Source organism: Chrysemys picta, chromosome 7, assembly GCF_011386835.1.
Source record: "Chrysemys picta bellii isolate R12L10 chromosome 7, ASM1138683v2, whole genome shotgun sequence".
NCBI classification, from domain to species: Eukaryota; Metazoa; Chordata; order Testudines; family Emydidae; genus Chrysemys; species Chrysemys picta.
In genome coordinates, this window is record NC_088797.1 from 125,869,877 (window position 1) to 125,896,886 (window position 27,010).

The following is a 27,010-nucleotide window of genomic DNA, read 5'->3' on the forward strand; positions in this document are numbered from 1 at the left end:
GCTGATCCATTCGAGCTAAAGGAGAATCCCCCTGAGGTGTCAGCAGTACAGGGCCTATGACACACTGGATCAGTTCCGATTCCATCCAGGAGAGGGCGGCATTGCTCAGACACCCCAGCCAGCTCCTTCCTGCCTAAAATAGTCCAAATCTGCCAATCTGCCGCGCCCGCAGCAAGGCGCCTCTGCGGAGGAGAAGCGAGTGGTTGGGGCGGGGAGAGGAAAATGGTGAATTTGGAGGGTTTGGGGCTGCCTGGTTTCTCGGATTCTCCCGCGCTGGGAGCTGCTGTTGGCTCCATTGATCGTTTTGCAGTGTGTGGGCAGGGAATGCCGGGGGAGGTGCCTCTTGGCTGTTATGACTCTACGGAATAAATAGAGCGACTGGAGAAAGAACAACTTTTCTCTTTGCCTTTTGTGCCTCGCTCAGCCATTTTCGAAGCCGAGGAGGAGAGTTTAGTCTTGTCCGCGGAGCTGCCCGGGTTTGCCTTTAAATCGATGGGGAACGTCGACAAGAGACCCCAGTTTTGCTGATTTCAGTGGGGCTGGGTCTAGATCCCTCTCCTGGCTTTAAAGAATTCAACCCTCGTGTCTGGTCAGTTTCCTCTGTCCCAGGAGGTCTGTTGGGGTGGGTGAGCTCTGAGCTCTCTGGTGACCTTCCCCAGACCTGAAGAAGGGCTCTGTGGAGCTTGAAAGCGTGTCCCCTCCACCACCAGCTGTTGATCCAATAAAAGACGTTGCCCCTGACCCAAAGACAGCTCGCCCCTTTGGCGCCAATAGGGACCTCCTCGCCTGCGTGGTCCAGACACAAAGGGTGAGGGCTTCCCCCGAGCCAGGGCATGGAAGCGTCTCCGTGTGCAGCATGCTTGAGGGGGTATGACTCCGAGCTGTGACCTTCATGCTCCCTTTGCTTTCCCAGCTCTGCGGGTACCACTGCCCTGGCGTTATCCCGGCTCCGTGCGACAAATTGCTTTGGTGGCTAGAGAGAGCCCCGTGGAGGGAGCTGGGCCAGCGTGGGAGCCCTGGAGCACTCCCACCGGCGAGGGAGCGCAGGTCGTCAGCGGCTGTGCGTATGCCAGTGCGCCACTGTGGTTTGGTTTGGTTTCTTCTACTGCCAAGCTGAGTTCACGGGGGCACCAGCAACAGATGGGCGGGGGGAGGGGGTCCTCGCCGTGGAACTCACATCTTTTGGAGGATTTTGCTGTTGGCATGTCAAAGAGAAATGGACCCCTCCCCCTGCAGCTTGATCGAGCAGGAGCCCTTGCATGGTGGCGATGTCTCAATGGGCAGATGCCCGCTGTGCACTCTGAAAGGGGGCTTTCTGGTCGGGAAGGCCCCAGTCCTGCAATGAGTTTGTCAAGTGTGTGGCATTGAGGGTCCAGCAGAGATAAGAATTTAAGCTCTCAGCTCGTCTTTGGAAGGTGTCGTGCAGGTTTCCTTTGAGGATGAGGAGCGAGAGGTCAGCTAGGGAGCGATCTCTTTGTGAACCACCGGTGATATGGTGGTTTTGGGTTTGATCGTTTTCCTGGGTGAGCTCATTCGAGGGCATCGTGATTGGTTTCACCCACATAGTTGGTATTGGGGTATTTGATGCACTGGATGAAATACGCCACATGTTGTGATAGGCGTGTGTGGGACCCCTGGATCTTGAAAGGTGTGAACATAAGAACGGACAGACTGGGTCAGACCAAAGGTCCATCCAGCCCAGTATCCTGTCTACCGACAGTGACCCATGCCAGGTGCCCCAGAGGGAGTGAACCTAACAGCTAATGATCAAGTGATCTCTCTCCTGCCATCCATCTCCACCCTCTGGCAAACAGAGGCTAGGGACACCCTTCCTTACCCATCCTGGCTAACAGCCATTAATGGACTTAATCTCCATGAATTTATCCAGTTGTCTTTTAAACCCTGTTATAGTCCCAGCCTTCACAACTTCCTCAAGCAAGGAGTTCCACAAGTCGACTGTGCGCTGTGTGAAGAAGAACTTCCTCTTTTTTGTTTTAAACCTGCTGCCTATTAATTTCATTTGGTGGCCCCTAGTTCTTATATTATGGGAATATATATTATATTCCTTATTCACTTTCTCCACACTACTCATGATTTTATATACCTCTATCATATCCCCCCCCTTAGTCTCCTCTTTTACCAAGCTGAAAAGTCCTAGCCTCTTTAATCTCTCTTCATATAGGAGCCGTTCCAAACCCCTAATAATTTTAGTTGCCCTTCTCTGAACCTTTTCTAATGCCAGTATATCTTTTTTGAGATGAGGAGACCACATCTGTACGCAGTATTCAAGATGTAGGCATACCACGGATTTATATAAGGGCAATAAGATATTCTCCGTCTTATTCTCTATCCCTTTTTTAATGATTCCTAACAGCCTGTTTGCTTTTTTGACTGCCGCTGCACACTGCACTTATGAAGGCCAGAAGAAGGGGTTCAGAAAAGATTTCTTTCAGGATGGGGCCCTCATCAAATATGGGTTGTAAATGTTTAATAATACCCATAGGGGTTCCTGTGTGGGGTGGTAGGTGACAACTAGGGGTGTGCGGTCAGTGGGTTTTGGTTTTTTTCTGTATTGAAAGAGGTTTTCCTGGGGTATTTGGGTGGCCCATTCCATGATGGAATGTCCGGTGGAGTGTCCTTTAAGGTGGTTTAAGTGTGTTAAGGTGTATATCCTCGACTTTCTCCTCCAAGCATGTTCTGTGGTGTCTGAGTGCCTGGCTGTAGATAACTGAGGTTTTGGTGTGTTTGGGGTGGTTACTGGACCTGGGAAGGGAGGTGTGCCAATCCGTGGGCCTCTTGTATATAGTTGTCTGTAGGGTTCCATTGCTGAAGCTGATTGTGATGGAAGTTGATGCTGGTATGGGAGTATTCTAGAGAGAGTTTAATGGATGGTGGTGGTTGAAGTTGTGGTGGAAATCTATGAGGCAGTTCAGGTCTGTCCAGAGGATGAAAATACCATTGATGTCCCTCAGGTTTATCATTGGTTTCGTGGTGCATTTGTCCAGAAATTCTTCCTCAAGGTGGCCCATGGAGAGGTCAGCACACTGGGGAGCCGTCCTCGTACCCAGGGCTGTTCCCACGGGTTTGGACAACGGGTTTGTTGTTGAATGTGAAGCTGCTGTGGTTGAGGAGGAAATGGATGGGTTTGGCATTGTGTTTCGGGTGGATTTCTGAGCGTTGCGCGTTAGCTTTTAGATACGTGAGGCAGACGGCGATGCCATCCTGGTGAGGGATGTTGGTGTTTAGAGAGGTGACACCATGGTGGTGAGGATGGGGTTCTGAGGGCAGTTGTTAATGGTGTGGAGTTTCTGGAGGAAATCATCTGTGCTGGAGGACGCTGGCCCTTTGTGCGGTGAGTGGTTTGAGGCTGGTTTCTGTGAGTCCCGATACGCCTTCAGTCAGAGTGCTGCGCCCCGATATGATGGGTCTGCTGGGTTCCCTTGTTTGTGTATCTTGGGAAGCACGTAGAAGGTCCCTTTGATGTGGGCTTGTGGGGGGTAGGCTTGTAAAGTGTTTCTTGGAGTTGTTTGGGGAAGATTTGATGGTATCGTTAAACCTCTGGGTGTGAGGTCTTTGAGTTCTTCACGGTGGGTGGTGTCAGAGAGTTGTCTGTTGGCCTCGTTGATGTAGTCATCTTCTTCTTCTTCTTCCATATGGCTGGTGTAGAGCAGCAACTGCAATTTCACCTGAAGCTGGTCGAGCCAGGCGGCTACAGCAGGAGTGGCAGAATTTATTGCAGTGACGCCTCCTTCATATTTATACATTGGGCAGTGGGTGGTGAGATGTTGGTCGTGGGGACACACTCGGAGGCCGGGGAGTCCTTGACTTTCCATTTGTGCGTCAGATGCCCGCATCTACCATGGTTGGTTCGGATTCGATTCAGAGATGCCCAAGATGACCGTGGAAGGTGAAACCCAGGAACCTCCTGCGTGGGATCCGGCACAAGGTGCTTATTTTTAAAGTCTTGTTTAGCCCAATCTGCTTCACAAGCCTCCTTCTGATCGTAGCCCGATTGCATGAGGCTAAACGAATGTTCCCAGAAAGGCTTGCGGGACTTAAGATGCTGCGGGGGGAGGGGGAGGAGCGGGGTTTGTTGAGGTCTTGGTGGATAGGAAACATCTGTTTTCTTGGATTCGCTGAGCTTTGTGGAGCATCGCAGCGTTTGACCTGCCGGCGGGGAGCAGTTAGACAGAGCGGTGTTGGAGTTGACTGAAGGGTTCCCGTGACACGCCGCATCACTGTATTCAGCTGGGTGTCCACAAGTCATGGGCGGCTGCATCCGCACAATATTCAGCTACCAAATATACAAGGGACATTGCAGATGTTCGCAGCACTGATGCTGTAGTCATTGTAATTAAGGACTGCAGTAGCGCCCCCTTTGCCTGCTGGTTGGATCACTAGCTGGTGGTTGGATTTCAGGACAATGTCGCTGTCCTCTCGGCAGCAGAGCGAAACGCCGTGTCTACACAACATGCCTTTGCCGGCGCAAGTTACATCAGCCCAGAGCGGCCGCAGTTAGTCTGTCGCTTGTGCCTGCACATCCTTGGCTCAGTGTGGTGCACCATGGGTGGGTAGCCCAGGATGCAACGTACCACCCTCCAGCGCACTGTCTCTCGGGAAGTTTTGGCAATGCATGATGGGGCAGAAAGCAGTTGCTCAGGGGTGACTGGGAGCAAGGGGACAACTTCCCAGCATACAATTTTCTACATCCCATTATTTGTGCACCTTTTAAAAAACTCCCATGAACTCGCGCGTCCCGCCTCGCTATCCGCCATCTCTGACAGAAGCACGGAACCTGCACAGCTCTGAATTATTGTCATGGGCATTGCAAGCACAGGATACACAATCCTCTGGTATGTGCCGAGCCGGAAGAAGAACGGAATCAGCGCGGAACATGATGGTTGTTGGAGGACAGATTGCTGGGGGACAGACCGAGAACCAATTCAAGGTTGTTGATAGCATTCACGGATCAGCAGCACATGGTGGGTCACCACTTCTAGGCCTGAGAAACGAGCACTGACTGGGATTGCATCGTAATGTAGGTTTGTGATGATGAACGGTGGCTGCAGAACTTTTGGATGTGGGAGGCCACGTTCCTGGATCTGTGTCCCAAGTTTGCTTCAGCCCTCCAGCACAGGGACATCGGAACTAGAGCTGTACTGACAGTGGAGAAGCAAGGGCCAATCGTACTGTGGAAACTTGCAACGTTGGATTGCGACCGGTCAGTGGGAATCATTCTGGAGTTGGAAAATCCACTATGGGGGCCATTGTCATGCAAGCACATGGGCCCATTAATCACCACCTGTTATGCCAGACTGAGAGTCTCAGCAACGTGTAGGACATAGTGGATGGATTTGCAGCAATGGGGTTCCTGAACTGCTGTGGAGCAATAGATGGCATTCACATGCCTATTTTAGAACTAGTCCACCTTGCACAGAGTATGTCAACAGAAAGGGCGACTTTTCCATGGTTGTGCAGGCGCTGGTGGATCACCAGCGACGCTTCACTGACATGAACATTGGCTGGCTGGTCAGGAAGGGTGCATGACGCTCTCATCTTTAAGAACACAGGACAGTTCAGAATGCTACAAGCAGAGACCTTCCGTCCTGACCGGCGGATTACCATTGGCAATATTGAACTGCCAATAATGGTCCTGGGGGACCCAGTCAACCCCTTTCTCCCCTGGCTCATGGAACCGCATACTGGCCACCTCAACAACATCGAGGAAAGATTCAGCTACCAGCTCAGCAGGTGCAGAATGACAGCTGAATGTGCTTTTGGTAGATTGAAGGGACGCTGGCGTTGTATACTCACAAGATTGGATCTCAGTGAAAAAAACTTGCCCCTGGGGTGTAGGGAAGGGGCAGAGTGGCTATCGGCTGAGTTTGAACAGTCAGACGTAAGGGCTATTAGAAGAGCTCAACACTGAGTGATACAGTTCAGGGAGGGTTTCAAGAGCACTTTAACAGTGAGCCACAGTAATGCATTGTGATGGACTCTGCTCTACCTGGCCCTGCTGTTTTGGGGCGTGTTAAGAATTGTGTGGTGCTTGGTGTACATGTATGAATATAACACTGTCAATGCACCAGATAATTTTTTGTTTTTTGTACAACAATTTGTTGTACTTGCTGTACATTTATGATTATTACTGTCACTAAGACTATGAGTTGTCACACTGCACAGTAACAAGTACTGAAGTGGGTGCTTTCATTGCTCTTTGCAGCATACGTTGGGAATGAATAAAGATGAATTATTTTCCAAACAATAGAATTTTGGGTAACAAAACCGGGCATAGAAAAATCTGTGCAATTTACAAACAAATACATAAAAAAGTAATAAAGTAAGGAAATGGAAGTTAACAAGGGGGAAAGAACATTCATGTCCATTTAATCTACACATACAGCAACCATGGCTGTCACAGGTCAGTGTAGGTCAAGCTGTGTCTGTCTGCGCTTGCTCTTAGTGTGGGTTGGTAGAGGTAGGCGTGTAGGCCCTGAGGCCATATGGAATGGCGCGGGCGGCGGGGGGTGGTGGTGTAGGGACTGCAATGGGAGTCGAGCCCAGGATTGTTGAATCTGGAGGTCCCAAGAGTCTGCAGCATCTGCGTTTGCTGGTGGAGAAGCCCCATTGTGTCCTGGTCCTTGTCCTGCTGGGACTCCTGGGCCATTCTTCTGTCCACGAATTCCTTCCCCAGGCTGTCTGCAATATTCCCCCTCCTGCCCTTTGTTCGTGGTCTGATGCAGCACCGGCTTGTAGGATCTCACTTAACGTGTCACCTCAAGTCCTCTTCTTTCTTCTCCTTGTCTGGCTCAGGTGTTCCAGGGGTGTGGAGAGGGAACCACTCAAGGCTGCAATGGCAGCAGCTATAGATAAAACACCCAGAGATACCATTATCACTATAGTCACAAGGGAAAGCGAAAGTTAGGGTTCAGAGCTGCTTTCTCTTGCTCCTCTAAAGTTCTGAACAAGACCTGCTTACTGACGCTTCTGCTTCGGAGGGATTGTGCCCGGCACCACTCGCGGTACTGGCCACGGTGAGTATGGTCCACCAGAGGCGAGGGGAATGAGGGGGGAATTGCTCGGCTGCAAGACGTGGAGAGTGTCGGGCAATGGCACTGGATACTGGTCCTGTTTTCCACAGGTGATGGTGATTTTAGCCGATCTATCACTCCAGGGGAACGAGAGCACAGAGAGCACCGCTGCTGCTGGCGACCTGAAGCCTGTCCAGGCCCGTATGCCGTTAACGTGTTTACTGCAATGGTGCCTGCTAAAGTTATCACTGATTGGCATGAGAAAGTGTCCTACCGTGGAGGAAGAAATAAAGCTGCCATCCCTAGAAACCTTTGGGAGAGGATTGCAGAGAACCTCCCTGAAAGTTTTATCAAGATCTCTCAGGAGGTCTAAAAGGACATCCCTGTGTATATAAACAAACTGCTGCCCCACCCCCGCTTAACTGTCTAGGGGAACGAAAAGCGGATAACTTTACCTCTTTTTGTTGTACCACTGCCTCTTCTAGTGCGACTAAATTAATGTGATGGGAAATACATTTACACACTTACCCAAGGTGCCTTCCCCTTATCGGGCGCACCCCTGCTCGCTGCCAAGACTGACTGGATTGTGGGGGAGTCTCAAAGAGGTGCTGGCTCGTGGCATAGCTGGATCCCCTGGGCTCATGTCACCTATTTTCGTCCTCGCTGTTCATGCCAGGGGTTTGTGACTCATGCTCCTTGGAGGTATCCCCGGCGCTCTGCGGGATGTGATGGGGTCTCCACCAAGTATGGCACACAGCTCTTTGTAAAAGCATCAGGTCTGTGGCTCTGCTGTGGATCGAGTATTGGCCTCCCTGGCCTTCTGATATCCAGTATCTCCTGTCTGCTCCGTGCCAGAGTGTGACTGGAGCGTGGAGCCGGCCCGGCCAGCTGGGCAGTTGCACACAGTGGAGAGCACGCTGGGCAATCAGGAAAAGGCATTTCAAAGATGTGTGGGGTTTTAAAGCAGGGCGGGGAGGGGGCACTTCCTGTCTCTGTGACCCCTGAGCAGTGGAGTTCCCAACTGTGACCAGAGCAGTCAGTGTCAGGTATTGTGGGACAGCTGCTGGGGGACTTTGAGGGTTGACACAGGTACCCAGATCCAGGCAAGGCTGCTGATGTCTATCTAACTTTGCAACGTAGCCCAGGCGGAAGCAGGGGCCGTGATGTTTGTTACGGATTTCACAGTGGAGGTTTTTTCCCCCTGAAGCAATCGAGGTAACGACCCAGTGTGTGGTTTCGCCTGCTGGGGGTGTCCAGTCGGTGGCTGACTGTGGGTAGGAAGGTGAAAGAATTCTTGGAGGCGGAGTTGGCGGAAGAATTCTTGTGGTTCTCCGCACGTTAGGATGGTATCAGGTTGGTTCAGTCCCTTGAAGCGTGCACATAGTTCCAGTCAGGGGCTGTCTTGATAGGTTGACGATGTTGGCGTGTCGTGTGGTGGCCATGGGATGGGTCCCGGTGCCGTGGTTTCTCTCAGAGGTTGGGTGGGGGGTTGTTGGAGTCAGTGACATGCCTTGTTTTTGGGTTGGGTGACCATCATTGTTTTGAGTGTCCTGCATGATCTCCAGGTAGGTTTCTGGATTTTTTCTCTTGCAGTGTGTGGGAGCAAGGGATGATTTCTACTTTGAGATGGTCCCTTCTGGAGCACGTGGGGTGCAGGAGATGGTTCCCCAGTGTCTCTGAAGTCTCTCTGCAGAGCTGTTCACCGTATCTGGAGTTGTGCGTAGTGATCAGAGGGTGGTAATTGGCGAGTCCTCTGGGCATGATGTTTTGTTTCTTGCATTTGCTCAGGAAGTCGATGTCGCTGTTTAGCCTGGCTTCCTTCTTCATCTTGTGACATTTCCATTTTCAACAGCAAAATTCAGTCTCTTCCCGAGTGGTTTTTAGCGTAGTGGTAGCTGGGTTGTTCACACGTCCACCCTCGGGGGGTTTCCCAGATGTTTTCGAGCTCCTGGAGGAAAGAAGTCAGTCTTAAACCGCACAGCCATTGTCTAATCGTCTCTCTTACTTGTCATTCTCATGTACTGTGTGTATTATCACAGCGCGTAGGTGCTCACGTTGGGTCCCATTGTGCTAGGGGCTGTACAGACACATTTCAAAAAGCCAGTCCGTGCTCCACCTTACATCTAAGTGATGCCCAATCTCTAGTAACTCACAAACCTGTACAGGGATTTTCCTTGGACTTCCCACCCAGCAGCCCACCATCAGCCATGGAACTATTTAGATTTCATGAGGAGTGAGATGCTAGCGACTGCCTCATCCGACCCGACCCTGCCACGAAGGCCCCGGCTCAGACTGCGCTCCCCAGCGGGTGCTGGGCCCTTTGCCCCTAGTGCACAGACAGGGACCAGAAGCACAAAGAGTCTAAGGCCAAAAGTTTCAACAGTGCCTCTGATTTCTGGGTGCCTGGTTGGCACCTGTAGCTCCCACTGATTCCAGCTGGCATGGGAGGTGCCCAGCACCCCGGAAAATTCAGCTCTAGGTGGGTCTTGTGAAAGGCACAAATAAAACCTTGACGTCCCAGCCCAGAACTCTAACCGCTAGGCTACACTGCCTCTCCTCCCTGAGGGGTGCAGGCTCAGCCCATGGGTGCCAGACATCACCCGTCTTGCCTGGCGCTGGGTGTTCCTGGGGTTGCAGTGACTCCCCCTTTCCCCCCGAACCCGTGCTGTGTGCCCCAGGAGCCTGCCTTGAGGGGGGTGCTGTGTGACATGCACTGGGGTTTCCCCTCTGATGCAGGGCAGCCCTTGGTGCTGCCCTGTGGGGTGACATGAGTGTGGTCGTTCTCAGCCAGAGGGCATGGCAGTGGGCTAGGGATGGGGAGGCTCCCAGTGGAGCTCCAAGTGTTGAGGTGCTTTGTGCGTGTCCTTGGGCAAGTCGCTTAGCCTCTCTGTGCCTCAGTTTCCCTATCTGTACCATGGGGACAATAGCCCTGCCCTGCCTCCTAGAGGGTGTTGGGAGGAGAAATCCATCCAGGGCTGTGAGGGGGGGGGGGGGGCAGGAAGAGCCGGGGACAGTGAGTGCAGCAATGCAGTGGAGGGTGTGGGACCGTGGGGGTGTTTATGGGGCAGTGGGGGTATGGCAGAGTGTTGTGGGGTGCAGGGGGCGGGGCTGAGCGGGGATGGGGGTGGGGCCGGGAGAGGGAGGGACCGGTCTGGGCAGGGGGCGGGACCAAGCGGGGCTGGGGGCGGGGCCGGTCCGGGCAGGAGGCGGGGCCGAGCGCGGGGTGGGGGAGGGACCGGTCCGGGCAGAGGGCGGGGCCGAGCGGGTCCGGGGGCGGGGCCTGGCCGGTCTGGGGGCGGGGCCGAGCGGGGCCGAGTCCAGCCGGCGGCCGGGCCGGGCCGAGCCAGGGGAGCCGAGCGGGCGGGGCTGCGGGGCCGCCCGGCGTCGCGACATGGAGGCGGCCGGCGAAGGTGGGTGCGGGAGGGCCGATGCCGGCCCCGATCCCGCCGGGGCTCGGGGAGCAGCAGGTGGGGCGGCCTGAGCGCCAAGGGGCCGGGAGCCGGGCCCTGCCCCCCCCCGCGTCCTCAGCCCCCCCTCCTGCCCCCTCGTCCTCCTCCTGCCCCCAGCCCCCCCCGCGTCCTCAGTCCCCCCTCCTGTCCCCCTCGTCCTCCTCCTGCCCCCAGCCCCCCCCGCGGTCCTCAGTCCCCCTCCTGCCCCCAGCTCCCCCCCGCCACCTCTACTCCCTCCTCCTCCTGCCCCCAGCCCCCCCCGCGGTCCTCAGCCCCCCCTCCTGCCCCCAGCCCCCCCCCGCCACCTCTACTCCCTCCTCCTCCTGCCCCCAGCCCCCCCCGCGGTCCTCAGTCCCCCCTCCTGCCCCCCGCCCCCCCCCCCGCCACCTCTACTCCCTCCTCCCCCAGCCCCCCCCCTGCGGTCCTCAGCCCCCTTTCCCCCGGGGCCGGTTGCCCCATTGCACCCGCGCGGGGCCTCTTGCGGGGGTGCTGGGCTGCGGGAGTCCCGCCTTAATGCCGGGCTGGGGCTGGGGCGCCCGTGGGACCACGAGCCGCCGGGCTGGCCTGTGGGGAGCGGGGGGCGAGGGTGTTGGAGGTGCTGGTCTGGTCCGTGCATGGTGGGGGGCCCTGAGGTGACGGGGTGGAGGTGCTAGTCTGCTCCATGGGGCAAGGGGGGCTGGAGGTGCGAGGCTGGTGCGTGCGTGGTGGGGGGCACGGGGGGCTGTTGGTGCGAGGCTGGTCCGTGGGCGGTGGGGGGCACGGGGGGCTGGAGGTGCGAGGCTGGTCCGTGGGCGGTGGGGGGCACGGGGGGCTGGAGGTGCGAGGCTGGTCCGTGGGCGGTGGGGGTCACGGGGGGCTGTTGGTGCGAGGCTGGTCCGTGGGCAGTGGGGGTCACGGGGGGCTGGAGGTGCGAGGCTGGTCCGTGTGCGGTGGGGGTCACGGGGGGCTGTTGGTGCGAGGCTGGTCCGTGGGCGGTGGGGGGCACGGGGGGCTGTTGGTGCGAGGTTGGTCCTTGGGCGGTGGGGGGCACGGGGGGCTGTTGGTGCGAGGCTGGTCCGTGGGTGGTGGGGGGCACGGGGGGCTGGAGGTGCGAGGCTGGTCCGTGGGCGGTGGGGGGCACCGGGGGCTGGAGGTGCGAGGCTGGTCCGTGGGCGGTGGGGGGCACCGGGGGCTGGAGGTGCGAGGCTGGTCCGTGCGCGGTGGGGGACACGGGGGACTGGAGGTGCGAGGCTGGGCCATGGGCGGTGGGGGGCACGGGGGGCTGTCAGTGCGAGGCTGGGCCATGCGTGGTGGGGGCACCGTATTGCCCGGGATGGCAGTGTGCTGTTGGACACTGTTTATCTGTGGAGTTAGTGCCCGGTGGCTGTGGGGAGCCCGGCCCAGGGGCAGGCCTGTGTGCCTGTCTCTGTCCTGGGGTGGGCAGTCATGCTCTGCGGGGCTCCCAGTAGGGCTGGGGCACCCCCCGCATAGCTGCGTGGCAAGTTGGCTTCCCTGGCCCGGCGCAGCCCCCCGGAGCCGCCCGCGTGGGTCTCCTGACGCAGCCTGGCCTCGCGCCACGTGCCAGGCCTGGGAAAGCTGCCGGCACCAAGCGGCAAGTGGGGGCTACGTGCCAGAGGCTCCTCTGAGCCCCCTGGGGCCCGCTGGGAATGCCGGCCGGCCGCGGAGCCCCCCACGCCCGCAGGGGGAGGGCGCTGGTCCCGGCACCCAGCTGGTTGGGGTGGATCCAATGGGGTTACCCACTGGCCCCAGAGGGAAGGGCCCATAGTCTCTCGCTCTGTGCCCCTGGCTGGGCCGGGCAGCCTGGTCCCGCTCTGGGCCCCTCGCTGGGCCGGGCAGCTCCAAGCGGAGCAGGGGCCTGGGAGTTGGGGGAGACCCAAATGAGGCTCCAGGTGCGGGGCTCAGGCTGGGCCGGGGGCTGACCCCAGTGATGGGCGGGGCCCGGAGGACGGGAGGAGCCCAGTCAGTTGGGCCGCAGAGACCCAGGCTGACCAAAGCCATGGCAAGGGGGTAGCGTGGGAGAGGCTGAATTTGGGAGGTGGGGAAGCGCCAGACCCCCCAGCTCCCATTACTGATGTCTGGGGGTCAGCGGTGGTGGCCAGGTTGTGGGGGGTGAACTCGGCATCGGTAGGTCTGGCTGGGTTGTGGGGGGCCCTGTGATGGGGACATGGCTCCTGGGCCATCCCCTGAGAAGCTGGCTGGGCTATCCACCTGCCCTGCAGTGCGGGGTGCCCATGGTGGGGGGGGGGGGGTAGTGACTGGAGCACTGGTGCGAGGCCCCCTCTCCACTGACGGGCCCCATGGGGGGGGGGCAGCTCTGCAGGGCTCCCTTGGTGCAGAAGGGCAGTGGTTGGGGGTCAGATGTGTTGGGGACCCAGGGGACTGGCCCTGCTGGGCTCTGCTGATTGGGGAGCCCCTCCCCTCCCCCGTCTTCCCCCCCCCCACACACCGCCCGTGCTTGGGCTCAGCGCTCTTGTGACTTTCTTCCCAGGCCTTGATCTCCCGGTAGGCCAAGGGACGCTGGAGGGGGGAGGCTCTTGAGGAGCATGGCCTGACTAACCCCCCCCCTTGGCATGGCTGCCCCCCCACGTGGCCCCCCGGGGGACTCCTCGTGCAGAGAAGCAGCAGCCGAGCCTGCGCCTGGAACGCACTGGGCTTTGTCCTCCTAGCCTGGGGAAATAGGCCGCGCAGGGGAGGGGCACGTGGGGTGGGGTGGGGGGGGAACAGGCTGCTCCGCGCGGCTGGATGCAGCCTCCCACCAGCCCACGTGCTCCTGGGGGAGGCTCAGGGCCTGGGGGGCCGAGGTGTCTGAACGGTTCGGAGCCTGGCTTGGGAAGCTCTGGGCCGGATCCCGGCCTTGGCTCCCGTGTCTCGGGCAGCCCAGCCCGCAGGGCAGGGAGTCCAGCGAGCGGCTCTGCACTCGGCCCCTCAGCAGACCTGGCCCCAGACCCCGGCGAGCTCACACATGCAGTGAGCTTGGTGGGTCTCTGCTAGTAACTCACCTGTCGACTGTGCCCTTCCCAGCTACCACCTGGCAGGCACCATGGTCACCTCTGCGCAAGAGAGGCCCAGAGGGCTGCGGGTTGGGATTGAGGGGCACCGGCAGAGCTAGGAGGGGGCAGGGCTGGGCTAGCAGGGGGCTGCGGGTCGGGATTGAGGGGCACTGCAGGGCTGGGCTAGCAGGGGGCTGCGGGTTGGGATTGAGGGGCACTGCAGGGCTGGGCTAGCAGGGGGCTGCGGGTTGGGATTGAGGGGCACCGGCAGAGCTGGGAGTGGGCAGGGCTGGGCTAGCAGGGGGCTGCGGGTCGGGAGTGAGGGGCACCGGCAGAGCGGGGGTGGGACCCCAGGGCTGGGCTAGCAGGGGGCTGCGGCGAGAGCTGATGCAGGTTCCCACGCCTGCGGGGGCAGCTGGGGGTTGTCTCTTGGCAGGCGTCTCTGGCTCTGCTCCACGGCCCGGGAAATGGGAACGGGCCCAGATGCTCGCGTCGTGTCAGCGTCACTGAGTCTGTTCCAGGCCGATGGGCTTCTACCTTGATAGCTTCAGCAGATGCCTCCCCTGCCCTGGAGGGAGATGAGCTGGGTGGGGGAGGGGAGGTCTCACCCCCCTCCCTTGCTGGAGGGGACCCTGGCCGGGCTGGGGGTGCAGGGGAGCTGTTGGCTCCGGGCTAATACAGGAGCCTCCAACTGCCAGACAAACAGAGCCGGGAGCAAAGCTCGCTGGGCCGGGGTGAGATGGATGAGGGGGGTCTGGGGGGGCCATGGGGCTGAGCCCAGGGTGATGCAGGCCAGGTTGTGGGGGTTGTGAGCCTGGGGGATTGTCTCCCGGAGGAAGAGTGCGGAGCCCAGCCCGGGCCGAGGGGGGAGCCAGTGTTCAGTCTCCCAGCGCTGGGCCTTGCAGCCCCTTTTACAGTTGGGGAAACTGAGGCACAGAGCATGGGAGGGTCCTAACCATGTGCTCAGACCACCAGTCCCTCCCCGCCTGGGATGGCTGTGTCCTGCCTGTACAGTTACCCTAATTGAATGATGCCTATGGGCAGGGCCCCAAGGCGTTGGCTCTGGGTGCAGCACCCCTGGGGTGTCCTCCCTAACTCTACCAAGCGGCATCGTGGTGCCCCCTCGTGGGGCATGGCCGGGACCCTTCTTCTATTGCATGGCCGGTCGGTGGTGGGGGTTACAGCAGAGAGCAGGCCCTGTGGGTGGGGGAGGGACACGCGGGTGCGGCTGGAGGTGGTGGGGGGCAGTGGGTTGGGATTGAGGGGCACCAGCAGAGCTGGGGGGAGAGGAGGGGGAACCTTGTCCAGGAGGCACCTGTCTCAATCCCTTGCTTCCCTCCTGAACCAGCACCTGCTGTAGGGGTGGGGGAGGGCATCACTCTGGGTCCCTGGGCGAGTGATCATCGCTGGTTAACTCCCCGTGTTCCTCACGTGGCCCTAGTGCTGGGGAGGGGGGCAGGAATGGCTCTTAAAGGGACAGGCCCTGCCCAGCTGGGCCGCTGAGTGGTCTCCAGGGATTCCTCCAATTCATTTCTCTGGCCTCGTTTCCTGATTGGCCTTTTCGTCTGTCAAGCTCCTTGTAGGGCCCGGCTTTACCCTCCCACCCACACACCCCCTGTTGCGAGGGAGGGAGCGGTAATCCCCATTTTGCAAGTGGGGAAACTGAGGCACAGAATGAGTCAGTGACTCACCCGAGGTCACATGACGAGTCAGTGGCAGAGACGGGACTTGACCCGAAGTCTCCTGTGTCCCAGTTCATTGATTTGTAAATGGCCGGCTGGAATCCGGAGCGCGTCCTGCCCCACGTGGTCCCTGGGTGGTACTGGCTGTCAACCCACTGCATGGGGTCCTGTCTCCTCGCCCTCCCTGGGGTCTGACACACAGAATGGGGCGGGGGGGTGGGGGTGACTGAAGAGATTCACGAGCAGCTGCTGCCCCCTGTGTGCTCGGCTGTGTGGGGGGATCAGGTCTGGAGCTCGCTGGCCCCTGCTCCGATTTAAGGAAACACAAACTCACGGGTTCCCTTAACATCCCCCCGATGAAAACCCTTCCTGCTTGGACTCTGTTCTCCCCGGGTCCGGTCTCTGGCTGGGCCTGCGGGCGGAGGTTCTAGGGCGCTTGGTTTGGCCCAGATGGGAAATTGGGATCCGGGCGCCCCCCAGTTTCTGGGCTGGTGGTTCAGGCGTGGCTCTGCCAGGGGCATTTACTGGAAAACCGGCTCTTTTATCTCCTCCGAGTTGAGTGGCTGCGGCTGGATTATTGCTCCCTAATCCGCGCCCAGCCCAGGCCGGTTGCCGGGCGATGCCGATTGTGCTGGGAACAAGAGGACCCGGCCATCCGAGGGGGAATGCGGCAGCAGGAGCTGGGCCAGGGACGAACAAATGCCTGCAGCAGGAGGGGAGGACGTGGGGCTGGGGGTTGCCCGGGCAGGGCTGGTTGAAACAGCTGTGCCGTGCCCGGGGTCTGGGCTGGGCGAGGAGTCGTCGGGCTCTGCTCCGGATGGGTCCAGGCCTCAGACCCGTCACTGGTGCAGGGAGCCAGTCCCGGGGAGGGGCAGGGGTCCCTGCTCAGCAACCATGACCCAGGGTGGGGAGAACAGACTGGGTTCGGGGCCCCCTGAATTGGCCAGGCAGACCCTGAGCTCTGCAGAGAGCTGGTTGGAGGCGGGCGGGGGGTGCGAGTGGGGTGGTGTCCCTGGCAGGTGGGTGATATGGGGGGTGGGGAGCGGTGCCCCCGTTGGAGGGCAGTGGGTGGGGGAGACAGTGTCCCTGCAGTGGGTGGGGAGCGGTGCCCCCGTGGGAAGGCAGTGGGTGGGTGGGTGGGGGGAGCGGTGCCCCTGCAGGTGGGTGGGGAGGGCAGTGGTGCCCCCGTGGGAGGGCGGTGCGTGAGGCGGGCAATGGTGCCCGCGGGCTCAGTGCTGGTTTCCCTCTCTCCCTGCAGGCTGCCTGCGTGGTCCCCCCCGTCTGAGCCCCGCACACCATGGCCATAGTGCAGACCCGGCCCGTCTCCATCGAGCCCGCTTCTGAGGCGGCCACCCAGCTCCGCGCCGGCGCCCGTTCGCCCGCCTCTGCCTGCGGCGCCATGGGGAGCGTTAGCAGCCTCATCTCCGGCCGCCCCTGCCACGAGCGGCCGTGCAAGGCCGCGCCCGGCCCCTTCCGCCAGCAGGACGGGCTGCTCCAGGGGCTGCCCCCCGCCAAGCCCTGCTCTGGCCCGGTGCCCGGGGGCGGCGCCTACGCCAGCGAGGACTTCTGGGCCAAGGCTGTGTCCCCCGTCAGCCCCTGCAGTGACGCCGAGGAGCCGCGGGACGATCGGGCTCGGAGCGGCAACATCCAGGGGCCGCCCCCGAGACTGGTCCCCGTCTCCGGGCAGCTGGAGAAGGTGAAGATGGGGGGAGGGTGCATGTGGCTGGGCTGTGTCCATCCCCTCCCCCGGCTGGGCCAGGCCATTGGGGCATCTGGGTGGGGCATCCTGCCTCCAGCAGTCACCAAGACCTACGGCTCTGGAGACAGTTGCCCCATTCCCCAGCGATACATTTGCCCTGTTTAGTCGTCCATGGGGCGGGGAAGGGCTAGTTACTTCCTGACCCCCCTCGCCATGGGCTTCCACCCTGACGTACAGCGGTGCTTTCCCCTCCTTACTTGGTATCCGTGCCATCATTAGTGGTGCCAGCAGGTAGACAGCACCAGGTGGGCAGGAGCTGCCCAAGGGAGCCTAGTCCAGCCCCAGAATGCTGCTCCTACCTTCCTGCAGCAGGGAGTTCCGCAGGCCCTGAGCGGCGGGCATCGTCTCTCCCTGTACTTGGTCTTGGGGCCTGCTGTTGCATGGTGGCTCCTTTGCTTCGCTGGCACGCTGGCAGCGTCCTGTAGCTGCAGAGGCAGTGGGCAGCTGCCTGGCATTAGTGGGTACCTGCTCCCCTACATTCCAGCTGCAGAGACGGGGTCAATTGACCTGGCAATGCCACTGAACCCACAGGCGTCTCTGGCTTCCCCTCTGCCCTGGGGGGGGGGGGGTTCATTGTCACCAGCCCTAGTTTGCCAGGTTGACTGGGCTGTGGGCACACCCTGCTTAGTGTAAGAGCCGCCGATCCCTAGTGCTCCTGTTCTTATAGGGGAAGTGGGTTCTTCCAGCCCCCCGCTGCCCCGTCAGACCCGGGGCGCACTAACCCATTGGTGCCCATCGAGGGTGAGGATGGCCCCGGGCGCTTCCAGGCCAAGCTGTGGGAACTCTGCTGCTGGTGCCCCCCCGGGAGGATGATCGTTGGCGCTGGGCCCTGGACAGCTGGTGCCCATGTTTGCCTCGCTACTTGGAGCTGGTTGTTTGCTGGCTTGTGCTTCAGGGAGCATGGCTCTTAAATCCCTCCTGCAGGCAACACCCCCTGGTGGGCAGCAAGTACCCCCCCTCTTCCCTCTGCCCCGAATGTGCCCTGCCTTGAGGTTTGGGGATCCCAAGTGTAGGATGTGGGGAGGAGTTCCAGGGAGCTGGAGCGGCTGGCAAAGTCCATACCCCAGCCTGGCCTCGCTCGGTGGCATTGCTTCAGCCCCAGAATGTGGCTCCTGCCTTCCTGCGACAAGGAGTTCCACAGGTTCTGCTCCGGGAATCCTTTAACCCGGTGAGATCCCCTGGCAGGCCCCATCTGCAGGAAGGGGGTGGCCTGGGGCTGGGGAAGGGATCAGGGTCGATGGCGGCTGGGTCGTCACACCCCTTGGATGGAGGGGAGCGCTCCTGGGGGGTGGGGCAGAGGGATGCCAGAGCCAGCAGCCGAGCGGTGGTGTCTGAGGAGAGGAGGCGATGAGCTGCTCCAGGCCCCCTTGGGCGACTGGGAGCTATGGGAAACCCTGGGGTCACGCTAACCTGCTGGCCTGGGCCCCTCGGATCCAGCTCGGAACCCCAGCTGACCTGCCCCTTTAGCCCGCTAGAGCTGCCCTGAGGTTCTGGGTCAGGAGCCCAGCCTGTGGCGGGAGCTCGGGGGGGCGGGGAGCGCAGAGGCGGGCTCGGTCCCCGTAGCCCGTTCGGCCTTTGGCCTCTCTGCTGAGGTTGCCCAGCACTGATGCCCCCCTGGCCCTCTGCGCTGTGGGCAGCTGGGCCGAGACCCCCCTCACCCAGGGTTCTGAGCGCTGGGGGGCCTGGGGCTGGCTGGGAGCCGGCGATGGCTTTGGGGGGGATCTGGCTCAAAGCGAGTCGATGGCCCCGATCTGCCAAACTGCTCCTGACCCGCCCTTAGCAGAAGAGGGCAGTTTAGAAAATGGGCTATTGGGGGGGGGGGTCCCCCTTCATTTCAGTGGGGGAGGGGGAACCACACAGAGGATCCGTGTCCGCTTTCGTCAAGGAAACGGAACATTTAGAGGTTTTTTTCCCAGTGAAAACCAAAGGCCGTTGCATGGCCAGAAGGAACCATTGCAGGGCCCCCTCCTGCCTCCCTCGCCCAGCCGCGCTCGCCCAGGCAGAGCCAGGGGGCTTGGGACAAGTGGCGAAGTAAAATGAATTGCCGCTGCTGGATTTTTCTCTTATTGGCCTCAGGCCCGGCTTGTGCTCCCCTCCCGGATCTCAGCTCCCCTGCCTGCCTCCTCATTCAGCCGCTGCTTTACAATTTTCAACTGAGGAAAAAATGTCCTTTTCGCTGTCTGTATTTGAACAAAGGAAGGTGTGGGGTGGGGAGCCAGGACTCCTGGGTTCTATCCCTGGCTCTGGGCCGTGGGGTCTAGTGGTTAGGGCAGAGGGGTGGGGAGCCAGGACCCCTGGGTTCTATCCCTGGCTCTGGGCAGTGGGGTCTAGTGGTTAGGGCAGAGGGGTGGGGAGCCAGGACCCCTGGGTTCTATCCCTGGCTCTGGGCAGTGGGGTCTAGTGGTTAGAGCAGAGGGGTGGGGAGCCAGGACCCCTGGGCTCTATCCCAGGCTTTGGGAGGGAGTGTTGCCTAGTAGTCCAGACTTGTGGCTGCTGGCCCTGCTGCTCATTGGCTGGGTGACCTTGCTCAAATCACTTGCCCGCTCCGTGACTCCATTTCCTGGCTGGGGAGTGGGGGTGACGATCCCGGCACCGTCCCCAGCCCACGCTGTCAGACAGCGCGTAACAGCCGGAAATCCCAAAGCGCATTAGGAGGATGGCATCGCTGTCATTTGACAGAGGGGGAAACTGAGGCACAGAGCGAGGCAGTGAGTTGCCCAAGGTCATCCACCCAATGGGCTGGGGGCCAAACCGGGGCTAGAACCCAGGTGCCCTGAGTCCAAGTCTGCTAGGCCACGCTGCGTCCCCACGAGGTGTTGATTAGAAGGCGCCAAGTCTGGCAGGCCGCATAGACTGGGGCGCTGGGCCGGGTCTGAACACCTGGCAGGGGTGGCACCGTGTTGTGTCAGTGGGGGGGGGGGGGGGGGAGGGTGTCCTCAGCCCCCGTCCTGCCGCCCCATGGTCTCTGCTCTATGCCTTTCAGAACGTCGAGAAGACCCTGATCCGTCCGACGGCTTTCAAGCCGGTCGTGCCCAAGGGCAGGAACTCTTCGCTACCGGGGTACGTGGTGCCGCGGCCTGGGGCGTCGGTGGTCCCCGAGAGCCAGGCCAGCCTCGCCCACCTCCTGGGCGGCACCGCCGCGGCCAGCGCCGAGAAGCACCACTCCCTGAGCTGCCGCCACAGCGCCCACTCGGGCACCCTGTCGGACTCGGGGCGCAATTCCCTCTCCAGCCTGCCCACCTACAGCACGGGCTGCAGCCAGCCGCCGGAGCCGGCCAGCATCTCCATGGGCCACCTCAGCCTGGACAGTCACGGCGGCTACCCGGAGCGGGGCTCCCGGGGCCTGGCCGGCCCCTCCAACTCGGACAGCGGGCGCTCCTCCTCCAGCAAGAGCACGGGCTCCCTCAGCGGGCGGGGCCCCCCCTCCTCCGACGGCGGCTCCTGCGCCCGCTCGCCCGTCGAGGGCGACGAGGCTCTGCTTGTCCGCGAGCTGGAGGAGAAGCTGCGGGAGCGGGAGGCGGAGCTGCAGCACCTGCGCCAGAGCCTGGATGAGAACGAGGTGGCCATCTGCCAGGTACCCGGCTCGGCGGGCGAGCCCAGCGACTCCCAGGCCTGCCGCCGCGGGCAGCTGGAGGCGCTGGGCGTGTCTGCGGGGGGCTGGGCATGTGGGTGGCAATTGGACACTAGGGGGTGGGGTTGGTGTTTGAAGGGCTGAGGTGGGGGAGGGGCAGGTAGCAGGCTTGTGCATTTGGAGCCTGATCCCTATGAGCGCCCCCTAGGGGTGCAGGCAGTAAATGCCTTCCCCGCTCAGGAGCGCCCCCTGCTGGAACTGCTGTAACCTCGGCAGAGCTGTGCAGGTGGGCAGGGGCACCAGAGGCCTGGCCTGAGAATGCCAGTGCCGAACATGGGCTCCCCGAGGGGGAAGGCAGGCAGGGGGCAGGTCTCAGGGTTGTCCGTGGGGCCCCATGTTCTCAGTGTGAACAGGCAGCCCGTGAAGCCTACAATACCCAGCATGCCATGCGCAACCTCCTGCAGAGTAGCCATGGCACTGCAATGCATGCTGGGAGCTGTAGTCTTGGTGAGCCACACCTCCACATGTGCTCAGGCCCTGGCGATGCAATGCATGTTGGGAGCTGTAGTCTCGGGGAGCTGCACCTCCACATGCACTCAGGTCTGGGCACTGCAGTGCGTGCTGGGAGCTGTAGTCTCTGTGAATCAGACCTCTGCATGTGCTCAGGCCCAGGAGATGCAATGCATGCTGGAAATTGTAGTCTCACTGAGCTATGTTCTTACATGCACTCAGGCCTGGGTGATGCAATGCATGATGGGAGCTGTAGTCTCTGTGGGTCACATCTCCACATGTGCTCAGGCCTGGGCGATGCAATACATGATGGGAGCTGTAGTCTTGATGAGCCATGTCTACATGCACTGAGGCCTGGGCGATGCAATGTATGCTGGGAGCTGTAGTTTCCTGAACCACATGTGCTCAGGCCTGGGCGACGCACTGCATGCTGGGAGCTGTAGTCTCTGTGAACCGCATCGCCACATGTGCTCAGGCCTGGGCAACGCACTGCATGCTGGGAGCTGTAGTCTCTGTGAACCGCATCTCCACATGTGCTCAGGCCTGGGCGACGCACTGCATGCTGGGAGCTGAAGTGGGTGCAGGGCACCCCCAGCGTTAGCGGAGGACGGTTGCGATCAGGTGCAGCCCATGGGCTGCGCTGGGTCTGCGGGGCAGAGTTTGGAGGCCGTGGCCGCGCGGGGCCCCCCGGGTGACGCTCTTCCCCCGCCCCAGGTGTACGAGGAGAAGCAGAAGCGCTGTGAGCAGGAGACGGAGGAGCTGCGCCAGGGCTACGCCTCCCAGGTCAAGCAGGCGGCCCAGAAGGCCCAGCGCACGCAGCAGGTGCTGCAGCTGCAGATCTTCCAGCTGCAGCAGGAGAAGAAGAAGCTGCAGGAGGACTTTGCCCAGCTGTTGCAGGAGCGCGAGCAGCTGGAGAAGAGGTGCGCCTCCTTCGAGCGCGAGCAGACCGAGCTGGGGCCGCGGCTGGAGGAGACCAAGTGGGAGGTGAGCCGGGACCGGGTGGGACGGGGCCCCTGGCTCCAGTCCCAGCTGGCCGGGGCGCTTGGAGCCCTGATGGTGAGACTCGCGGGGCTCCGGCAAGAGAAGGTCGAGGGGGGACTCGATCCCAGTCTAGAAACCTCCACCAGGGGAGCAAATACTCAATAGTGGGCCCGTCGGCCTCGCAGGGACGGGGCTGCCACCCTTCGATGGCCGGCAGGGGACGCTAGCCAGCCACGGCGGACGTTTGCACAGGGAGGGTAGTTCACCGTCGGAGCCGTTCCCCCAGGGCTGTGCTGGATTCTCCGCCCCTGGCAGTTCCGAATGCTGCCTCATGGTCTCCCTACTCGCCTCCCCCGTCTTGGAAGGCTGTCGCGGGGGGATGGGGGAGGACTCCTGTTCGGTGGGGGTGGGGGGCTTCTGGTTCTGCAGGCTGCCCCGTTTGGTGCCGGTTCTAAAAGCCAAGCCGCCCCGTTGGGAGGCAGCTCCGGTTCTGGAGGTCGCCCTCTTGGAGGGCGGTGGGGCGGGAGGGCTTGCTTAGGCCGATGTGTCATTGGCAAACATGTAACTTAGAGGTAGGATCCTGGTTCTGGGGGCCACCCCATGGTGGAAAGGGGTGGGGCCTGGCTCGGGCAGCCCCATTGGTGATGGGGAGGTGGGGGCAGAGTTCTGGGGGCCACCCCATGGGGAGAAGGGGCGGGTCCTGGCTCAAGCAGCCCCATTGGTGATGGGGAGGTGGGGGCGGAGTTCCAGGGGCCACCCCATGGTGGAAAGGGGCAGGGCCTGGCTCGGGCAGCCCCACTGGTGGCTGGATGGGTGGGAGGTTCTGGAGGCTGTCCAATGGCTCGGGGGACCCTAGCTCTTTTTGGGGGTGGGGTAGGGCCAGCCCCAGGGTCTGATCCCCATCCCGCCCCCCAGGTGTGCCAGAAGTTGGGCGAGATCTCCCTGCTGAAGCAGCAGCTGAAGGAGTCGCAGACGGAGCTGGCGCAGCGGGGCACCGAGATGCTGCTGCTGCGGGCCCAGCTGCGGGAGGCGCGGGCGGAGCGGCAGGCGGGCGAGGAGCAGGCGCTGGGGCTGCAGGAGGCGGCACGCACCCGGGCGCTGGAGCTGGAGGTGTGCGAGAAAGAGCTGCAGCGCCGGAAGGGCGAGGCCGAGCTGCTGCGGGAGAAGCTGGGCCGGCTGGAGCAGGAGGTGGCGGGGCTGCGGGGGGCGCGGCGCCAGCCCCGCTGCCCGGAGCCGCCCGAGCCCAGCCTGCTGTGGGCCAGCGACGAGGCCAAGGCCCAGCGGCAGGCGGCCGAGACGCTGCAGGGCCTGCGGGCCGAGCTGCTCCAGGAGCGCCGGCGCGGCCAGGAGCAGCGGGCCGCCTTCGAGGCCGAGCGGCTCACCTGGCAGGGTGAGAAGGACCAGGTGATCGGCTATCAGAAACAGCTGCAGCACAACTACATCCAGATGTACCGGCGCAACCGGGAGCTGGAGCACCACCTGCACCAGCTCAGCCTGGAGCTGCAGGCCCAGCGGATGGACGAGTGTGGCCTGCACGGGGCCGAGATCTGCTTCGAAGAGATCACCGCCACCGAGATCTGAGCCGGGCTGTGCCGGCTGCCCCGTGAGCTAGAGGGGGGTTAGCCGGCTGCTTGGGGGGCAGCTGGCAGAGGGGCCCATGGCTGGTTCATGGGGGGGAGGGGGAGCTGGGCCTCTGGCTGCTGGGAAGAGCCGATTAACAGCTGATCCCTTTAGCGCTCGGGAGGGGATTAGCAGCACCTGCTTGTAGCCGGCTGGGGGGTGGCAGGATCATTTCTCTGCCGTATGGGCCCTGTCACCCTGCCCGCCGTGCCCCAGAGCCTCTATCGAGCTGGGAGGAGATAGCAGGGCTGTGTGGTGGTCTGCATGGGGTGAAGCCCCCTCCTGTGCCGGGGAGAACGGGTCCCTCCGTGGCTGCCAGGTGGGCTGGCGTGAGCGCCAGGCTCGACACGCTGCGGGGCTGTGCCACCGCCTGCCAGCCTGCTGTGAGGTGGGGCTCCCCCAGGGGTGGTCTGCGGTGCCAGCAGTGAGAGCAGCGCCGTGCCCCGAGCATGCCCCGGGCTGCCCCCCCAGGGGGGCTTGCAGGCTGGGGCTTTGCCCAATCAGTGGAGGGTCCAGCCCAGGGCTTGGGATCTCCACGCCCCTCTTGGAAATCGGCTTCCTCCTCCTTTTGTGGGCCTGCTCCCTGCAGAGGCGGTATCGGCGGGCAGGGCACAGGGCAAACACCGAGTGGGGGACGCGCCTTGCGGCTGGACTCACCAGGCAGGAGCTAGCGGGCTGCGTGCAGGGCTGCTCTGCCCTCGGTGTTTAGCCCCCGTGCCTGGCATCCCCTGCCCGCGGCCCATCGGGTTCAGTGGTCCCTGCGCCCAGCCCTCTGCCCGGAGGGATCCTGCCCGGCCAGGCTGCCCCTCTGCGTTCCAAACACCCGGCTTTGCAGGGTTGCGTTTCTGTGCCATGCAAAGGTACTCTATTTTTGTAGGCCCTACAGAAAGGGCTCTGGGCTCCCCGGGTGCAGCAGCAGTTCATTAGCCGGCGTGATTCCGCTTCCCATCCCTTGGCCGGGAGGTCTGCGCACACCCCTGCCCTTTGCCTCCTGTTCCCGTGTGCTGAGCTCTGCCCCTGCCCCTCCATTGCCAGGGGCCTGCTGCACGGTTTTGCTAGCCAGCCCCAGCCTGGCTTTGCCTTTTGCTTCTGGCCCAGCAGCTGCCTCTGCCCGGCACGTCCCGTCTCTCTTCCCCTCCCGCCCCCCCTGCTGTGAGCACCTCTGCATGGGGTGCTACTCACTGCCCCACCCTTGCCCAGCCCCCACCCCCATGCCCGCCTATGGCGAGGCAAGGGCAGCGGTGCTGTGGGCGGGGGCAGGGCTGTGTGGTGCCTGGCTGGCAGAGGCTGAGCTGTTGCCCCTTTCTCCCTGGCGTGTCCCAGGCTGCCCTGGGACTGGCCCCATGGGCACTACAGAGCTAGGCAGGGACTTTGCTGGGCCAGGCCCTGGGCACCAGCTCCCTCCCGGGGCGGGGGATGGGGGGGGAATGCTCCAGCCCTTCCTGTGGGAGTTTCACATGGAGGGGACCATGCAGCAGTAGGAGGCACCCGTCCCCCACCCGTGTGGGGGGGGGGGTGTCCTGTGCTGGGAGAGATGGGGTGTGGGGGGGGGGAATGGTGAGTGGGCCAGACGTCTGCCAGCCCTTGGCTGAGCCACATCCTCATTGGGCCCCTTTCCTTACATTGGGCTGGGCCCCCATCCCGCCCGCAGGTGCCAGCCCCCTCCTGGGGCCTGCTCATACTGCGTGATACCAAGCCGAGGGCACAGAAAACAGGGGAAGCTGGGGGTGGGGGGGCGCCTGCCTCGCTGGAGTGTAGCCGAGGGGCTGGGGCAGCTGCTATGCCCAGCCTGTGCCCCCCTCTGGGAACTGATGTGCCCAATTGGGCACTGGCAGCGTCCCCAGCCCTCCAGCTACAGCCCCCCCCATCTGCCCTGGGGTGCCCGGCTGCCCTGGCACGAAGGGCAGGGTTGGCACTAGACCAAAGGAACATCTGGGCTGGCTCCATCCATTCGTTACCAATCCTCCCCCCTGCCCCAGGCAGTGCCAGCCAGTGGGTCGGGGTTTTTTTACTTTATTTCTGACCTTGTCTGGTTCTCAGGCTGTGTAAATTTCTTGTACAAACCGAGAGGAACGTGCTAATAAAACCCACCCCTCTGTTTTTAAGAGACGTGTGTGTGTCTTGGGGAGGGAGGAGGGCAATGTGAGCACCCCCCACGGGCCATTGCCCTGCTGCCCCTCGCCCTCTTCTGTGAGATGCCAGGGGCTGGCTGAACCCGGGTACCTGTAAAGTGCATGGGGTGCCCCATACAGGTTAACAACCTACAGTGGGAGCCGGCTAGTAGAGCGCTCCCTGGGGGGCAGGGGTATGGGGGGGTCATTGCACAAGCAGCCTGCTCGAAGCAATGCCCCCCCCCCTAGCCAGGCTGTGGCAGGGGAGCGGGACAGCCCCCCAGCAGCTCCTGACAGCAGTAGTAGGGCTTTTAGCCTCTCCCGGGCCCCCCAGCTCAGAGAGGGATTGTGGGGCCGTGGCTGGGAGCTGCCCCGGCCTGCGAGGTGCCAGCTGGACTGCGGCACAGGGGGGCCTCGGGCGCTGCCCTTCCAGCCTCCCCCCAGGGCTGCTGGAGCAAGGACAGTCCCAACCCCGTGACCCCTCCTGCGGGAGCTGAGCACCCTCGCTGGTGCCACATGGTCCCCCTAGGGGCCGGCCCGGCCCCCTCACTAGCCCAGCATAACACGGTGACCTGTCACCTGCAGGAGGCGACACATGGGGGCAGCCTGGCTCAGCTGGGGAAGGTGCGGGGTAGGCGTGGGTTGCAGCCCCATGGCATGGTAGCCCCCTGCTGCTCCCCCCTGCCCCCGGGGCTGAGTCTTGCCCATGAACCCAAGACCAGCATGTCAAGGACGTGCCAGGCCCAGCTGAGGCCACCTGGTGCTCTCGGGCAGCGCACTGAGCCGGGGGCGGGGGGGGGGCTCTTCCCCCACTCCTGCCAGGCTGCAGTCAGGCTCGTGGGGCTGGAGGCCCGTCGCCGCGGGCTCTGCTTGTCCTGCCGTGGGCCTGGAAGACGTCTGTCCGGCTGTCCCCTCAGCCCGTCGCTGCCGGCCTGGCACCGTCCCTGGCTGGGCTGTGTCACGCCTTGGGCACCTTCACCACCAGCTCCATGGGCGCCTGCCGGTTGGTCCTGTAGGCCTGGCGGATGAGGTCCACTGCTCGCTGGTGGGTGACCTTCTGCAGGCTTGCCCCGTCCACCGACACCAGCTCGGCCCCAGCCTGGCAACGCCCGAGAGACAGGGTTGGGAGCCTACAGGGATCGGTCGCCAGCCACTGACATGCAGCCACCTCTGGGGTGGGGTACGGCAGCTGTGGCAACCCTACACTATGATGGGGGCCAAGCAGTGACAAACTCCCCTGGGCCCGGGGGGTTGGTTAAGGGCAGGGCAGTCATGGTGGGTAGGATGCAGAGCACCGAGGGGAGGC

At 62.0% G+C, this 27,010-nt stretch overlaps 2 protein-coding genes across 7 annotated transcripts in view; one reads left to right on the forward strand and one right to left on the reverse strand.

Annotated features, from left to right (window-relative positions):
* Positions 1-25,698, forward strand: part of LZTS2 (leucine zipper tumor suppressor 2) — a 41,940-nt gene extending 16,242 nt beyond the window's left edge. For 3 of the 5 annotated variants that reach the window (XM_005303522.4, XM_042845202.2, XM_065552657.1), the window contains 4 exons: positions 16,411-16,848; positions 19,895-20,485; positions 21,707-21,976; positions 22,889-25,698. In XM_005303522.4, the coding sequence (XP_005303579.2) occupies positions 16,450-16,848; positions 19,895-20,485; positions 21,707-21,976; positions 22,889-23,554 (1,926 nt within the window). In that variant the 5' untranslated portion in view covers positions 16,411-16,449 and the 3' untranslated portion in view covers positions 23,555-25,698. Of the gene's footprint in view, positions 1-913; positions 1,061-10,283; positions 10,442-16,410; positions 16,849-19,894; positions 20,486-21,706; positions 21,977-22,888 lie in introns of those variants that run through there. The other 2 variants (XM_042845203.2, XM_065552656.1) reach the window with 2 other exon arrangements.
* PDZD7 (PDZ domain containing 7) overlaps positions 24,326-27,010 on the reverse strand; it is a 31,178-nt gene continuing 28,493 nt past the window's right edge. For both annotated transcript variants that reach the window (XM_042845201.2, XM_024100454.3), the window contains exon 16: positions 24,326-26,803. In XM_042845201.2, coding sequence (XP_042701135.2) covers positions 26,663-26,803 — 141 coding nt within the window. In that variant the 3' untranslated portion in view covers positions 24,326-26,662. The remainder of the gene's footprint in view (positions 26,804-27,010) is intronic.